At 45.3% G+C, this 17,200-nt stretch overlaps 1 protein-coding gene across 2 annotated transcripts in view; it reads left to right on the top strand.

Annotated features, from left to right (window-relative positions):
• LOC140188076 (disintegrin and metalloproteinase domain-containing protein 10) overlaps window positions 1-17,200 on the top strand; it is a 157,418-nt gene that overhangs the window by 79,985 nt on the left and 60,233 nt on the right. For both annotated transcript variants that reach the window (XM_072244021.1, XM_072244020.1), the window contains exons 8-11: window positions 8,065-8,233; window positions 11,270-11,403; window positions 12,716-12,896; window positions 14,096-14,240. In XM_072244021.1, coding sequence (XP_072100122.1) covers window positions 8,065-8,233; window positions 11,270-11,403; window positions 12,716-12,896; window positions 14,096-14,240 — 629 coding nt within the window. The remainder of the gene's footprint in view (window positions 1-8,064; window positions 8,234-11,269; window positions 11,404-12,715; window positions 12,897-14,095; window positions 14,241-17,200) is intronic.

The raw sequence follows: 17,200 nt of genomic DNA, 5'->3' as shown, positions 1-17,200 counted from the left end.
GCAATGAAGAATCTTATTCAGCATCTTGCAGCTGAATTGCTCTTTGTTGTCTTCTGCATACCCCCACGAGCAAAATTGGCACAACTCAGTGCTGAAGTTGCTCCAAAGAGATGTAACGCCTTTCTAAAATCCACCATATCTTCACTGAGGTCGTCATCAGGCCACTAGAGAAACCAGCGTAGGTCTGCATCTTCTGCTGGCACCTTAACCTGATGAAACATTGATTCAATGTCCACCTTGATCACTACTGTTTCTTTTCTGATCTCCAGTCAGTGAGCTAGTCAGATCAGGTCCTTGTAACAACTGAGCATTAAGTGATGTTCCCTGAAAGGTCACTCCTCAGTCAAACACAACACAAAATTTACCTTTCTTGGGGTGATAGACATACGTGATGTGGAATATACCAGACATTCCTATCACTGCATTCCAGATCCTCTGCTGGCATTCTTTTGGCATAACCTTTGGAGATAACATCCTTCATGAAAGCTATGTTGGCAGCGTGAAATTACTAATCTCTTTTGAACCTTTTCCTTAGATGAGCATACTACTCAGAGCAGTGAGAGCATGTTGCTCAGCAATCCTCCTGCTTTTAGGTATAATAACATCTTTCTTTCTCAGAGACAAACCAAGCTGGTACAGACCATCCACCAGTTTTGCCGAATCTTCCACCAGCTCCTTGAACTTGTGATCTTCTCTTGACCAGTCAGGTTGTTCCTCCTGCCTGCTTTCATGGACTTGAATTGCTGCTGCCAAAGTTCATCCAAGCACAAAGCTGAAATCCCATTAACTGTTACCTCTGGCCGAGTGTGGTCTCTTCTACCACCATGGTCTCCTTTGAATAATCCATTAACAGTCTAACCCAGCATTGTTCTGATTGCATAGGGCTCATCATTAACACTGCAAATCACCTGCAATGGCTCCACTGTCTTAGGTGCATTTGCCCCTATCAGCAGTTAATGTCTGACTCAATTTCCAGCAAATGTGCATGCCTCAGGTGAGACCACTCCTGGAGATCCCTGTGTTGCGGAATGTTCCATAGAACCATAGAACATTACAGCACAGAAACAGGCCGTTTGGCCCTTCTTGGCTGTGCCGAACCATTTTTCTGCCTAGTTCCACTGTCCTGCACCTGGACCATATCCCTCCATACACCTGTCATCCATGTACCCGTCCAAGATTTTCTTAAATGTTAAAAGTGAGCCCACATTTACCACTTCATTTGGCAGCTCATTCCACATTCCCACCATTCTCTGTGTGAAGAAGCCCCCCCTAATGTTCCCTATAAACTTTTCCCCCCTCACCCTTAATCCATGTCCTCTGGTTTTTTTCTCCCCTAGCCTCAGTGGGAAAAGCCTGCTTGCATTCGCTCTATCTATACCCATCATAATTTTATATACCTCTATCAAATCTCCCCTCATTCTTCTACGCTCCAGGGAATAAAGTCCTAACCTATTCAACCTTTCTCTGTAACTCAGTTTCTCAAGTCCCGGCAACATCCTTGTAAACCTTCTCTGCACTCTTTCAACCTTATTAATATCCTTCCTGTAATTTGGTGACCAAAACTGAACACAATACTCCAGATTCGGCCTCACCAATGCCTTATACAACTTCATCATAACATTCCAACTCTTATACTCAATACTTTGATTTATAAAGGCCAATGTACCAAAAGCTCCCTCTACGACCCTATCTACCTGTGATGCCACTTTTAGGGAATTTTGTATCTGTATTCCCAGATCCCTCTGTTCTACTGCACTCCTCAGTGCCCTACCATTTACCTTGTATGTTCTACCTTGGTTTGTCCTTCCAAAGTGCAATACCTCACACTTGTCTGTATTAAACTCCATCTGCCATTTTTCAGCCCATTTTTCCAGTTGGTCCAAGTCCCTCTGCAAGCTTTGAAAACCTTCCTCACTGTCCACTACACCTCCAATCTCTGTATCATCAGCAAATTCGCTGATCCAATTTACCACATTATCATCCAGATCATTGATATAGATGACAAATAACAATGGACCCAGCACTGATCCCTGTGGCACACCACTAGTCACAGGCCTCCACTTTGAGAAGCAATTCTCTACTACCACTCTTTGGCTTCTTCCATTGAGCCAATGTCTAATCCAATTTACCACCTCTCCATGTATACCTAGCGACTGAATCTCCCTAACTAACCTCCCATGCGGGACCTTGTCAAAGGCCTTACTGAAGTCCATGTAGACAACATCCACTGCCTTCCCTTCATCCACTTTCCTGGTAACCTCCTCAAAAAACTCTAATAGATTTGTTAAACATGGCCTACCACGCACAAAGCCATGTTGACTCTCCCTAATAAGTCCCTGTCCATCCAAATACTTGTAGATCCCATCTCTTTTAGTACTCCTTCCAATAATTTACCTACTACCAACATCAAACTTACTGGCCTATAATTTCCCGGATTACTTTTAGAGCCTTTTTTAAACAGCAGAACAACATGAGCTATCCTCCAATCCTCCGGCACCTCACCCGTAGATACCGACATTTTAAATATATCTGCCAGGGCCCCTGAAATTTCAACACTAGTCTCCTTCAAGGTCTGAGCGAATACCCTGTCAGGTCCTGGGGATTAATCTACTCTGATTTGCCTCAAGGTAGCAAGCACCTCCTACTCCTCAATCTGTATAGATTCCATGACCTCACTACTTGTTTGCCTTATTTCCATAGACTCCATGCCAGTTTCCTTAGTTAATACAGACGCAAGAAACCCATTTAAGATCTCCCCCATTTCTTTTGGTTCCATACATAACCAACCACTCTGATCTTCAATTTTATCCCTTACTATCCTTTTGTTCTTAATATACCCATAGAAGCTCTTTGGATTATCCTTCACCTTGACTACCAAAGCAACCTCATGTCTTCTTTTAGCCCTCCTGATTTCTTTCTTAAGTATTTTTTTGCACTTTTTATACTCCTCAAGCACCTTATTTGCTCCGTTTCCAACACATGTCGAACATCTCTCTCTTCTTTTTTATCAAAGTTCCAATATCCCTTGAGAACCAAGGTTCCTTATTCTTATTCACTTTGCCTTTAATCCTGACAGGAACATACAAACTGCACTCTCAAAACTTCTCTTTTGAAGTCCTCCCACTTACCAATCACATCCTTGCCAGAGAACAACCTGCCCCAATCCACGCTTTTTAGATCCTTTCTCATTTCTTCAAATTTGGCCTTTTTCCAGTTTAGAACCTCAACCCGAGGACCAGATCTATCTTTATCCATGATCAAGTTGAAACTAATGGTGTTATGATCACTGGAACGAAAGTGTTACCCTACACACACTTCCATCACCTGTCCTAACTCGTTTCCTAATAAGAGATCCAATATTGCATCCTTTCTAGTTGGTACCTCTATATATTAATTTAGAAAACTTTCCTGAACACATTTTACAAACTCTAACCCGCCTAGACCTTTAACAGTATGGGAATCCCAATCCATGTGGAAAATTAAAATCCCCTACTATCACAACTTTATGTTTCCTGCAGTTGTCTGCTATCTTCTGCAGATTTGCTCCTCCAATTTTTGCTGACTATTGGGTGGTCTATAATACAACCCCATTAATGTGGTCATACCCTTCCTGTTTCTCAGCTCCACCCATATGGCCTTGGTAGACAAGCCCTCTAATCTGTCCTGCCTGAGCACTGCTGTAACATTTTTCCTGAGAAGCAATTCCACCCCCCGCCCCGCACCGTACCCTTCATTCCTCTGCCTCTATCACGTCTGAAACATGGGAACCCTGGAACATTAAGCTGCCAGTCCTGCCCCTCCTGCAGCCAAGTTTCACTAATGGCTATAATGTCGTAATTCCATGTGTCAATCCATGTCCTCAACTCGTCAGCCTTCCCCACAATACTCCTTACATTGAAATAGACACACCTCAGAAGATTATTAGCACCACACACAACCCTTCTATTTGTGACTTTGCATGAACTTTTAACATCATTTATTTTCACCCCCGCTCCACTACCTGCTCTGGCACTCTAGTTCCCATCCCCCTGCAAACCTCATTTAAACCCTCCCCAGTAGCACTAACAAACCTCCTTGCAAGGATATTGGTCCCCTTGTAGTTCAGGTGTAACCTGTCTTTCTTGTACAGGTCCCACCTGCCCCAGAAGAGGTCCCAATGATCCTGAAATCTGAAACCCTGCCCCCTACACCAGTTCCTCAGCCACTTGTTCATCCTCCAGAGCATCCAATTCTTACCCTCACTTGCATGTAGCACAGGTAGCAATCCTGAGATTACCACCCTCGAGGTCCTGCTTTTTAACTTCCTACCAAGCTCTCTATACTCACTCTCCAGGACCTCCTCACTCTTTCTTCCTGTGGAAGTGGACAGGCATACTTTTCTGTGTATACATGTTAGGCACTTCACAATAGTTCTCACTATCTAAGCCAGCCACTTCCAATCCTGAAATGATGTACTTTAGCTACTCGCAACCTTCTCTTGAACCATTGTGCATAAAAGAATGCATGTTCTTCTTCCTGTCAGGTTGAGCTTGTTCATGAGGCTCTCTGTGCAGAACACTACTGTACTTCCTGGACCTAGGAAAGCATACTGTAAGTAAATACTGACGAAGGGTCTCGGCCCGAAAAGTCGACTGTACCTCTTCCTAGAGATGCTGCCTGGCCTGCTGCGTTCACCAGCAACTTTGATGTGTGTTGCTTGAAGTAAATACTGTCTTTTTACCCTTCTTAGACTTCACTTGAACCGGAATTATAGGAAGTTTACAATCATAATCGCCAGCCCTGTAAGGCAATTAGATACCAGGGTGTTATACAAATCTGTGTTTGACTTTTTCATGGCTTGTTTTGAACCTGTACTCTTTCCATCAGAATAAATATGAAGTATGCTGGGATGCTCGCCAGTGCATACCTTGGATGAAAGACGCCTTTGCAATCCTTGCTGAAGTGTCTCGTACACAAACAGCCAAAGCAGACATCATTTTCTTTTAGGAAGGCAACCCCCTCCTTACGAAACTTTTTCACCAGCCTAGAGCACAAATCCAAAGTATGTTCATCATAGCAGAACAGACAAACCTTATTAGTTCTGGGCTCAGCTTTAGCTTTAATTTTCACAGTAGCCACAGTAGTGGCCATGCTGCTTCCTCTAGTCTTAGAATGAATTTGTGATCCAGTTTTGTCCACAACTTTACTTACTGCCAGTGATGTAGCCTTGAATTTTTTCCCAGACACTGTGAGTGTAGTGATCTTTACTTGTCTTTCAATAAAAACAACGTCACTGAAGGTAGCTTTACATTGCGCCTTTCTTGCAGTTTACAGATCACTGAACTCCAATCCTCTGTAAGTTTAGGGGGTAACTTATATATGACAGTTGTCAAATTAGTAGGCATCTTTGACTCACACATGTCTTCCGTAGCATTTGCAACAACCTTTAAAAAAAACTGTAGTCTTAAAGGCTAAAATATTCCTGTAGTAAAGCTTGAGCCTTTAGATATTCTTCCTCTTGCTGTAACTTCTGACAAGTTCTCCGGGGTAACCTCCAGTTGGCTGTTCGAGGAAATAGAGATGGTCACCATAATCATCAGCCTTGCCTTCAATACTATTCTTGAAAGCCCTCATAAGTGAATGATACTGCAATGAATCAGCATCGAAGATTTGAGTCTCTTTTTTTAGGAAGAGATGCAATGCAATGTTGTTGCATCTCAAAACTTGTTATTTCCTTTTGTGTCCTTATGGCCTCCAGCAGGGCATTTAGACCTTCATCACCTGAAACATAAGTGTTACCACACTGTAAGTTAATGTCCTCTGAATCATGTGTGATTGGATATGGCATCAGTTCAAAGTGCAGGCTGAGAGCGAACACCCTGAACTACCCCTTAGGGTTCAAACTCATGGCTCATAGACATTTGAGGAACAAATGTGTCCATATTGACTTTGAATATGTTGGTCTTTCTTGTTGCCACATCAGCATAAGAACTGTCACCACAGAACTGTCCTGCTGGAGCACATTTAGCACCCATAGCACTTGAAGCCCTTCGCACTTTAATTCTGGCTATCTTGGTTGTATTTTCTTCCTGCAACTTAAGCTGCTCCATCTTGACAGGCAGTTCCCAAAATTTGTTGCGTTGCACATAGCTCAGCTATATCGGCCTCCATTCTAAGGTGAGATATCAAACACACAGGAGAAACTGCTAGCAATAGAACCTGCTGCACGCATGTTAGACGCACTCGCTTCAGGTTGTATGTTGTCCTGGAAGTCATCAGCTTTATATGTAGTCACAGTATGTTCTGTGGCTTTATAAATATTTTCATTTTCTCCAGCATCTTGATCTTCAGCCACACATGTTTGTTTCATCCATTGTGCAGCTTCTGATGTGTCTGTTTTAGTAAGCGTATTGATGTTCACAAAGTCTTCAGTCTGCTTCTCGTGGTCAGAGATTAAAGACAACATCAGGTTATGTTGCTTAGCAATATTTTCAGAAAGAATTTATAAATCATCCAAATGAGATAGCACTTGTGAAACATCTTGGTCTATATGTAAAAGGTTTCTAATTATCAATATTAAATTTTAATCCTTTAAACAATTCTATTGTAGTCCCTTCGAAAGTTGTCAATTCTGGCTACTAAAGCTTTACCAGCAAGTTCAATTTCTTAGTCTTGACTTCAAGATCACTGCTTCCAGCCTGACTCATGTTGTTTACCAAGACAAAACAATGGCAATTCAATTCAGATGTCAGCAATCAAAGTAGTTAACATTTCAACAGAAACTAGCTCCAAACCCTTAGGCAAGCACACACAACGGTCCCTAATTGGACAGGCAATGCGCTGACCATTCTAAACTGTGTTCCAAACCCAATGCTCAGCATGAAAAGGTTATTACTTGCCACAAGCCACTCCTGGCTACGGTGCTTCAGGTTTTGTAGTCACGTCTGAATGCTGATGTTCGTTTGACAAAACTGTTGAAAATTTTTGCTGACAGAATGTAGCGGCCAATTTGAACCAATTTGCTGCTGCTGGGACCCCCACGTGACATGGCCTTAGCTCCGTTAGTGACTTTTCTAGAAGTCAAAGGTATGTGTTTGATCCTTTATTAGAAATTAGTAAACATACAATCTTGAAGTGATGAAACAGTGTACTCAAGTGTAAGTTAAGTGTAATTAAGTGGTCAGCAAAGGATACGACGTCTGTCAGACCCCTAGCTACAAACTGATGAGAACAAAGCACAAATACATAACTAAACCCTGTGCTTTTACCACAGCCACACCTATGTGACTAGTTAGCATAATAAACATAATAACTACTTCTTCTTCATGTGCCTTGCACGTTACACACTTGGGCGATCATGGCTCTCCACATCGAACAATCCCTCGCAGCGTCAATGATATCTCGCACACTTAAATCTGTTAGTTCTTTCACAGTGTCCATATATTTTCTTCTTTGCCTTCCTCTTCCGCGTTTCCCAGGCTTACAGCCTTGTAATGTAAGGCATTCTATTTCTCCCTTTCTGATGACATGGCCCAGGAATTTAAGTTTCGCCTCATTTAATGTTCTCATTAAAGATCTTTTTGTATGGGCACGTTGGAGTACTGTCTCATTAGTTACCCTATCTCTATATGATATTTTCAGCATTCTTCTAAGAAGCCACATTTCTGTTGCTTCTAAATTTCTTTGGAGTTCTGGTGTTATAGTCCATGTTTCAGAAGCATACAGCAAGATTGACCAGATGTAATATTTTAGTAGTCTAAGGCTTGTTGTCATAGAAATGTGTCTGTTGGTAAAAATGGGTTTCATTTTTTGGAAGTTGGTTTTGGCAATGGCAATCCTTTTTATTTCTACACAATAAATACATAATAAATACACAGCACAGAATACAATGCCAACAGAGAACAGATACATAGCTCCTATACCTCTGTTCCAGCCACTTTCCTTAAGGCACTTGTACCCAGTGAAACCTGATACCATCATTCTAACTCCCATCCAGGGACAGGTATGACTAACACAAGGCACTGGTTGGGGGAAGCCTCACTGGATCTTCCTTTTTAACCTGAACTTTGAACTTTTGAACTTTAGATTGACACTGAATACAATGAAACCAACCCCCTTCACAGCCGCTTCCTCAGTGCAGAGAAACTCCTGGACCTGTTCTCTCTGAACGACTGGAGCGAATACTGTCTCTCCTACCTTCTGACAGACCGCGATTACAACGGCGTCCTGGGGATTGCCTGGCAGGCCAAACCAGGTAAGTTAAACTGGAGCTGGTAGCACTGTTGTTGGTAAGGGTACAGTGCAGGAATGCACAAGGCAAGATCAGCAGCAAGTACTCTCCCTGGGCCAGGAACAGGGCAGGCTATTCAGCCTGATAGCACTAAGCAGTGCTGTCTTCTGCTGTGGTCTCGTCCCCATCAGAAATCCCCTCAGCCTTACTCATACTTCACTGACACCCAGACTAACTTACTCTCTTTTTCTCAGCTCGGATGGTTTAACTGTTCCTCTCTCCACAGCTGCTGCCTGATTTGCCGAGTCTTCCCAATTTTTTCTGTTTTTGTATGTGTGTGTTTGTGCGTGGCTCTGTCTGTGGATGTGTGTGGAAGTCAGAGAGTGAAGATATATCTGTGTTTCAATGGGTGTGGGTGTCCATTGGTGAGACTGTACCCCTGCCCAATGAGAATACATGCTTCAACTTACTGCTGTTTGTAGCCATTTGTGGGTGTGTATGTACGATTGTGCATGCGTGTCTATGTGAGTTTGGGTGTGTGTATGTGTGTGCATATGGTCATGTGTGTACAAATCTACGTGTTTGTGTATGTACGCGTGTCTATGTGTCTGCACATTAGTGTGTGTGTGTGTGTGTGTTTGCACGTGAGCACACGCCTGTGTTTAAAATGTTTGAATTGAAAATATGAATATGGTAGTGGTAGACCTTCAGAAATGTGGGGGGGGTCTTAAAAATTACAAGGGCAAAGAGGGTGCATGAAGTATCACTGGTAGAGGGAGGAAAATTCCAAAGTGTGGGTCCTTTAGGGAGCAACATGCAATATTGATCAATAGATGAGCAATGGTGGATGGAAGTTAATCCCAACAAATATGAGCTGATCCCCATTGGAAAGGTTGGTAAGGAAAGGTCATGCACAATGAATGGCAGAGTCCCTGGGAGTGCTAGAGGACTTTGCTGTTCAGCTCTGACAATCCCTGAAGGCAGCAGCATTGCTTGGTAGGGTGGTGAAGAAGGATGCTAGCCTTTAGGAGCCAGGACATTGAATACAAAAGCAGTGTGTTAAACCTTATAAAACATTACAAGCAACAAAATCTGCAGACGCTGGAAATCCAAGACAACACGCACAAAATTTTGGAGGAACTGAACAGGCCAGGCAGCATCTGTGAAAATGAATAAATAGTGATGTTTCAGGCCAAGACCCTGCATCAGGACTGGAAAAAAAAGACGAGAAATCAGAGTAAGAAGGTGGGGGAGGGAAGAAAGAAGTACACAGTGGTAGGTGATAGGTGAAACTGGGAGTGAAGTAAAGAGCTGGGAAGTTGATAGGTGAAAGAAATACAGGGCTGGGGAAGGGGGAATCTGATAGGAGAGGGTAGAAGACCATGGAAGAAAGGGAAGGGGGAGGAGCACCAGAAGGATGTGATGGGCAAGTAAGGAAAAAAGTGAGGGAGGGAAATGGTGAAGGGTAGGGCACAATTACTGGAAGTTCGAGAAATCGATGTCGTTGCCATCAGGTTGGAGGCTACCCAGACGGAATATAAGGTGTTGCTCCACCAACCTGACTGTGGCCTCCTTGCAGCAGTACAGGAGGCCATGGACTGACATGTAGGAATTGGAATGGGAAGTAGAATTGAAATGAGTGGCTACTGGGAGATCCCACTTTTTCTGGGAGATGGAGCGTAGGTGCTCGGTGAAGCGGTCTCCCAATCTACTTCGGGTCTCACCGATAGAAAGCAGGCCACACCTGGAGCATTATAAAACATTGATTAGGCCACAGGTGGAGTACTGCGAGCAGTTCTGTTTTCCACACCATAGGGCAGGACTAGACTGGAGAGGATGCAGAGGAGATTCTCCAGGATGTTGCCCGCAATGGAGCGGTTCTGCTGTGATGAGGGATGAGGTAGGCTGGGGTTTGTTTTCCTTGGAGAGGCAGAGATAACAGGTATACAAAATTAAGAGGGGGAATTTTGGGGTATATGGTAGGAAACGTTTCCTATGAAATGCAAGCAGATAGGGTTAGTACAACAAATTCCTGATGGTCAGCATGGGCCTAAGTGGCTTGAACTGCCTGATCTTTGACTCAGTTACATTGAGGGTACGGATATACTGGGCTGATAAGCATTGAGGGATGTGGACACGTTGGGTGAAGATGCTTTTGAGAGAGGGGCTTGGATAGGATGCGGGAGGGGTGTAAACAGAATGGGAGAGATAACAGGGTGGTGTACATAAGTCACTTTGAGTGACCTGTGTGGATGTTCTGGAGCGCCATACAGAGGGGTGGGTGTCTGTGGAATGCTCTGCTACAGACTGGGGTGGAGGACAAGTCCATGCGTATATTTATGGTGGAAGTTGATCGTATGCTGATAGGTCAAGACATCAAAGGACATGGCGAGAAGGCAGGTGTATGGGGTTGAGTGGGATCCGTGATCTGCCATGATAGAATGGTGGACCTAACTCGATGGGCTGAATGACCTAATTCTGCTCTTATGTCCTATGGTCTTATGTTGTGTGTGAATTTATCTGAGGGAATTGTGTGGATAAATCACACTGTTTGGAGGCCTGAATACTGTATAGCTCCCATCAGGCTCTTTTTACTCTTGCAGTTTCTTAACTCTACCCACAAGGATTCGACATCTTCTGATTCTATGCCCCCTCTTTCTAAGGATTTGATTTTATTTTTAACTAACAGAATCATCCAAAATCCTCTGTCTACCTGCTTGTTCTTTCAATACAATGTGTATCCTTGGATGTTAAGCTCCCAGCTGTTATCTTCTTTCAGCCATGATTCAGTCCTGCCAATCTCTAACTGTGCTACAAGATCATCTGCCTTGTTCCGTATACTGCATGAATTCAAATATACCAACTCTGCCCTGTATTCATCACCCTTTTCAGTTTCCTCCCCATGTTACTAGAAGTTGAGTTCTGATCTCTTTCTATTGTCTTTGAATTTCTTGAAATATATCCTCCTGTGGATCCTTTCATGGACACCCAGGATCAGGTGCTCGAGACCAGTCCGTCCTCTCTCAACCTCTATGACTAAACACAGTTTTTTCTTTTCAGGAACCTCTGCTGGGATCTGCTCCCCGACTCACAACACTGGTCTCATCACACTACAGAAGTATGGTGTACACATCCCCTTGAAACTGATCCACATCACTCTTGCGCATGAGCTTGGCCATAGCCTGGGATCACCTGTGAGTATGAGATTCAATTAGATGGGGCTAGATTTATTTATTAATCACATGTACATCGGGACATACAGTGAAATGCATTATTTGCATTAACTGAGGATGTGCTAGGGACAGGCCACAAGTGTCAGCACACATTCCGGCATCAAAATAGCATGCCCACAATGCTCAGAATAACATGCAGCCACCATACAGCAAGCAGCAACAACAAAAACCATTTTCCACACCTCACAGCCGCTACACACACAGACGGGCTTCCAGTCTCCAGAGCAGGGCCCCAGACTTGCAGACACTGGGCTACCCACCTCTGGGGTGGTTGAGTATACAAGCATTGTGAATGTCCAGCATGTGACGAGTGTCCTGTTCATATGAATTGTGTGTTCAGGAGGGAGCGGGTGCTGCAGGATTTCTGTGAGGATGTAAGTATTATCACACTACTGTTAATTAATCCAAACACACCAGGGACATCATGAAGTGAATGTAACACATACCAGCTATGTAAGGAGACATCCCTGTTGGAAGTGGATAGAGCTTTGCACACTGTCCAGTGAGGTTCCAACCTGAATGACATATTGAGGGTCAGGGAGACAATGCACCCACAGTAAGGGAGTAAGGGATACAATAGGCCCTGGGTCAAGGAGACAGTGTCCTCAGTGTCAAGGAGACAGTGTGGCCAGAGTAAGAGACATTCCAATTTTCCTATGAGATGAATGGATTTCCCAGAGAGCTGGATCTGAAGAGAATAAATGGAGTTGAGACTCCCACAAGTTGAGACAGTGTGGGTGGTGAAAGTGTCTGTGCTATGATTAAACAGAACATTCGCCGAATGTGTGTAGGTCTGTCACTGATGAAATGAGGTCAAAAGGTGCTGGTACTCTAGGACCGACAGACACTGCAGAGCAGACTTTCCTTATCGAGTTGCTGTAGGAAGAAGTTTCATTCACAAGCTTTTGATTACAGTCCAAGCAGGAGGGCCAAGTAACTGGATAATGTACCAGCTCAAAATTACCTTAAAGCCAGTCGGGTCAGTCACAATGTCCCTTCATGCAGCATTCCTTTGATGGTTGTGCCCGTGAATCTGAACCCACAGGGTAATTTTCAGGGTAAACTGTGGGAAGATATCTTTCTAAGTCTGTGCTCTAGGCTCCGTGGGTCTTTACCCACTGGCAATACTTTCTCATTTATTATTCTGTTTAAACTGGCCCTGACTTTAATCTGACAAATTATCTTTCCCTGGAGATTTGACAGATTAAAGGGCGTTGGATGGAAAAACAGTCTCACGGAAGGTTCATCCAGCTTCTGATTTCTTTCTTCCCAGCACGATGAGGGCGAGGAATGCATTCCACCAGAATCCTCGGATTCCCAGAGTAGTGGCGGAAATTACCTGATGTTTCCCTTTGCTTCCAATGGACTTGAATACAACAACGACAAGCTATCTCCGTGTACGATCCGACACATCAGCAAGGTGCTGCTGGAGAAGAAGGACCAGTGCTTCGAGGGTAAGAGGGAGCTGCGGCATTGTACTCACTGGACAGCGAGGCTGGGGAGTCTGCAAGCCTGTGTGGACAGACAGCTCTCCACATGACTGTAATGTTCTCAGGGTTCAAGGACAGAGAAGGGGCCAACGTTCTTGGGATTCCCTCACCCCTCACTATCATCAGGGAGTGATCTGTGCACCATGGAATTCCTGGGGTTTCTTAATGAGCTGGTTGAATTCTTCCCCTGATCGCGTTTAAACCCGTATTCCCATCATAAGCCCACACGCTCTGGTTTTAGACCTAATCTATCAGGAGAAATGTCTTGTTACCTACCCTGTCTGTGCTCTCTGTATCTTTGTATACCTTTGTCTGGATGCACTGCAGGTGTGGTGAGCTTGATAAGTGAGGGGAGTGAGAAGTGATGAGTGGTGAGGTGTATTCTGTTGCTGACCCTAGGCAGCCTTGGTTGGTGTGGTCCTGGTCCTGGTCCCAGTATATCCCCAGTGTGTTCCCAGTGTGGTCCCATGGGGTCCCAGTGTGTTTCTGCTGTCTTCTTCGTATGTTTCCAGAGTGTTCCTGGAGCAGTCCCAGTGTGTTCCTGGTATGGTCCCAATGTATGTGCATTCTTGGTGTGTTCCCAGTATGTTCCTGCTGTGTTCTCAGTGTGGTCCCAGTGCATGTGCATTCTTGGTGTGTTCCCAGTGTGTTCCTGGTATGTTCCCAGTGTATTCCTGGTGTGTTCCCAGTGTGGTCTCAGTGCGTGTGCATTCTTAGTGTGTTCCCAGTGTGTTCCTGGTATGTTCCCAGTGTATTCCTAGTGTGTTCACAGTGTGGTCTCAGTGCGTGTGCATTCCTAGTGTGTTCCCAGTGTGTTCCTGGTATGTTCCCAGTGCATTCCTAGTGTGTTCCCAGTGTGTTCCTGGTATGTTCCCAGTGTATTCTTGGTGTGTTCCCAATATGTTCCCGCTGTGTTCCCAGTGTATTCCTGGTGTGTTCCCAGTGTGTTCCTGGTATGTTCCCAATGTATTCCCTGTGTGTTCCCGGTGTGATCTCAGTGTATGTGTATTCCTAGTGTGTTCCCAGTGTGTTCCTGGTATGTTCCCAGTGTATTCCTGGTGTGTTCCCGGTGTGGTCTCAGTGCCGTTGCTCCACCTTCTGTGCTAAAGGAGGAGGTTTCACTTCAGGAGGAAGTGACATGATGTGTCTGCTCTGTCTTACAGAGAGTGGACGGCCAATCTGTGGGAATCAGCTGGTGGAGGAGGGAGAGGAGTGTGATGTTGGAGACAGCACCAATGATCCCTGTTGCTACGGTGCCAATGATTCCAAAGATAAATCCTGTAAGCTAAAGCCGGACAAGCAATGTAGGTAGGCCATCCAACCTTCCACATGAACAGCTATTGCTGAGGGGTCACACTAATTGAGGGCTGACATATCTCTCTGACCAGGGCTTCCATAATCCAATGGTGGCTACCAAAACCATGATGACCGTTTCCACCTCCTGCCACAGGTGCTGCGACTGATGGGGTGTTCATTCACTCTTCCCCAATCCCTTCCACTTCCAGTGACAATACCTGTGGTGTTGCTCTTCCTGCCTGGGATATTTCCTGTATCACTCTTGCGCACAGGCAAGAGAAAATCTGCAGATGCTGCAAATCTGAGCAACACACACAAAATGCTGGAAGAACTCAGCAGGACAGGCAACATCTAGGAAAAGAGTACAGTTGACGTTTCGGGCCGAGACCCTTCATCAACCCTCCAAACGACCAGGTGCTGTGTCTTACCGTGGCCGATGTGAGGAGAACCCTGTTCAGGGTCAACCCATGGAAGGCTGCTGGACCAGACAATATTCCTGGCAGAGTGCTTAGAGAATGTACAGACCAGCTAGCTGAGATTCTCACTGACATCTTCAACGTCTCCCTGAGCAGCGCCGTCGTTCCTACGTGCTTCAAGGCCGCCACCATTGTCCCCGTGCCGAAGAAGTCTTCAGTGTCCTGCTTCAACAACTACTGTCCCGTTGCACTCACATCCATCATCATAAAGCGCTTCGAGAGGCTCGTCATGAGGCACATCAAGACCCTGCTGCCCCCCTCACTAGAACCCCTGCAGTTCGTGTACCGTCCCAACCATTCAACAGACGATGCCATTGCCATCACCCTCCACCTGGCCCTAACCTCCCTGGACAAAAAAGACGCGTACGTTCGAATGCTGTTCATAGCAGTTCAGCATTCAACACAATCTTTCCTCAGAAGCTGATTGGAAAGCTGAGCCTACTGGGCCTGAACACCTCCCTCTGCAACTGGATCCTAGACTTCCTGACTAGGAGATCTCAGTCAGTCCGGATTGGAAGCAGCATCTCCAACACAATCACACTGAGCACGGGGGTCCCCCAGGGCTGTGTGCTCAGTCCACTGCTGTTCACTCTGCTGACCCACGACTGTGCTGCAACACATAGCTCGAACCACATCATCAAGTTCACCGATGACACAACTGTGGTGGGTCTCATCAGCAAGAACGATGAGTCAGCATAGAGAGAGGAGGTGCAGTGGCTAATGGACTTGTGCCGAGCCAACAGCTTGTCTCTGAATGTGAACAAAACAAAAGAGATGGTTGTTGACTTCAGGAGGACACGGAACGACCACTCTCCGCTGAACATCGACTCCTCCGTAGAGATTGTTAAGAGCACCAAATTTCTTGGTGTTCACCAGGTGGAGAATCTCACCTGGTCCTTCAACACCAGCTCCATAGCAAAGGAAGCCCAGCAGCGTCTCTACTTTCTGCAAAGGCTGAGAAAAGTCCCTTTCCCACCCCCCATCCTCACCATATTCTACAGAGGATGTATTGAGAGCATCCTGAGCAGCTGCATCACTGTCTGGTTCGGAAATTGCACCATCTCAGATCACAGTGGATAGTGAGGTCAGCTGAGAAGATCATTGGGGTCTCTCTTCCCGCCATTAGAGACATTTACACCACACGCTGTATACGTAAAGCAAACAGCATTATGAAGGACCCCACACGCCCCTCATAGAAACTCTTCTCCCTCCTGCCATCTGGCAAAAGGCACCGAAGCATTTGGGCTCTCAAGACCAGACTATGTAACAGTTTCTTCCCCCAAGTCATCAGACTCTTCAATACCCAGAGCCTGGACTGACACCAACCTGCTGCCCTCTGCTGTGCCTATTGTCTTGTTTATTATTTATTGTAATGCCTGCACTGTTTTGTGTACTTTATGCAGTCCTGGATAGGTCTGTAGTCTATTGTAGTTTTAGTGTTGTTTTACGTAGTTCAGTGTAGTTTTTGTATTGTTTCATGTAGCACCATGGTCCTGAAAAACGTTGTCTCGTTTTTACTGTGTACTGTACCAGCAGTAATGGTCGAAATGACAATAAAAACTGACTTGACTTGATCAGGACTGGAGAAAAAAGCTGAGGAGTAGATTTAAAAGGTGAGGGAAGGGGAGAAAGAAACACAAGGTGATAGGTGAAAGCGGGAGGGGGAAGGATGACGTAAAGTGCTGGGAAGTTGATTGGTGAAAGAGACAGAAGGCCATGGAAGTAAAGGCATGTTCCCAGAAAAGATACATGGCTGTAGTAGCAGGTCTGGGTAGGCACGTAGTCAAAGAGTCAGAGAGGGTTTCACTGAATTCCCATCAAAGGGAGGATTTAAACTTCTTCAGGGTAGGCATCCCTGTAAGAGACTTTGCAGGGTAGTAATCCAATCTCAAACAAGAGAAAATCTGCAGATGCTGAAAATCTGAGCAACAGCCAAAGGGTTTCAGCCCAAAACATCAACTGTTTTCTTTTCTTAGAAGCTGCCTGGCTTGCTGAGTTCCTCCTGCATTTTGTGTGTGTTGCTCACTCTTGTTCACTCTCCTTTCCACTCACTCCTATTCATTCTCTCTCCCCCCTCACCTCCTTTTCTCCCTCCCTCTCTCTCCCTTCCCTTCCCTTCTCTCTAACACTCTCTCTCTCCATCTCCCTCTGTTTCTCCCACTCTTTCCCTCTATCTTTATCATTCCCTTTCTCTGTCCTCTCTCTGTCTCCCAATCTCTCCTTCTCTCTTAGTATTCTCCTTCTCTCTCCACTCCCCTCTCTCCTTCTCTCTCCACTCCCCTCTCTCCTTCTCTCTCCACTCCCCTCTCTCTCTCCACTCCCCTCTCTCCTTCTCTCTTCACTCCCCTCTCTCCTTCTCTCTCCACTCCCCTCTCTCCTTCTCTCTCCTTCTCTCTCCACTCCCCTCTCTCTTTCTCTCTCCACTCCCCTCTCTCCTTCTCTCTCCACTCCCCTCTCTCCTTCTCTCTCCACTCTCCTCTCTCTTTCTCTCTCCAC

This window comes from Mobula birostris, chromosome 26 (genome assembly GCF_030028105.1).
Source record: "Mobula birostris isolate sMobBir1 chromosome 26, sMobBir1.hap1, whole genome shotgun sequence".
Taxonomy (NCBI): Eukaryota; Metazoa; Chordata; class Chondrichthyes; order Myliobatiformes; family Myliobatidae; genus Mobula; species Mobula birostris.
This window is presented reverse-complemented; position numbering and strand designations above follow the sequence as displayed.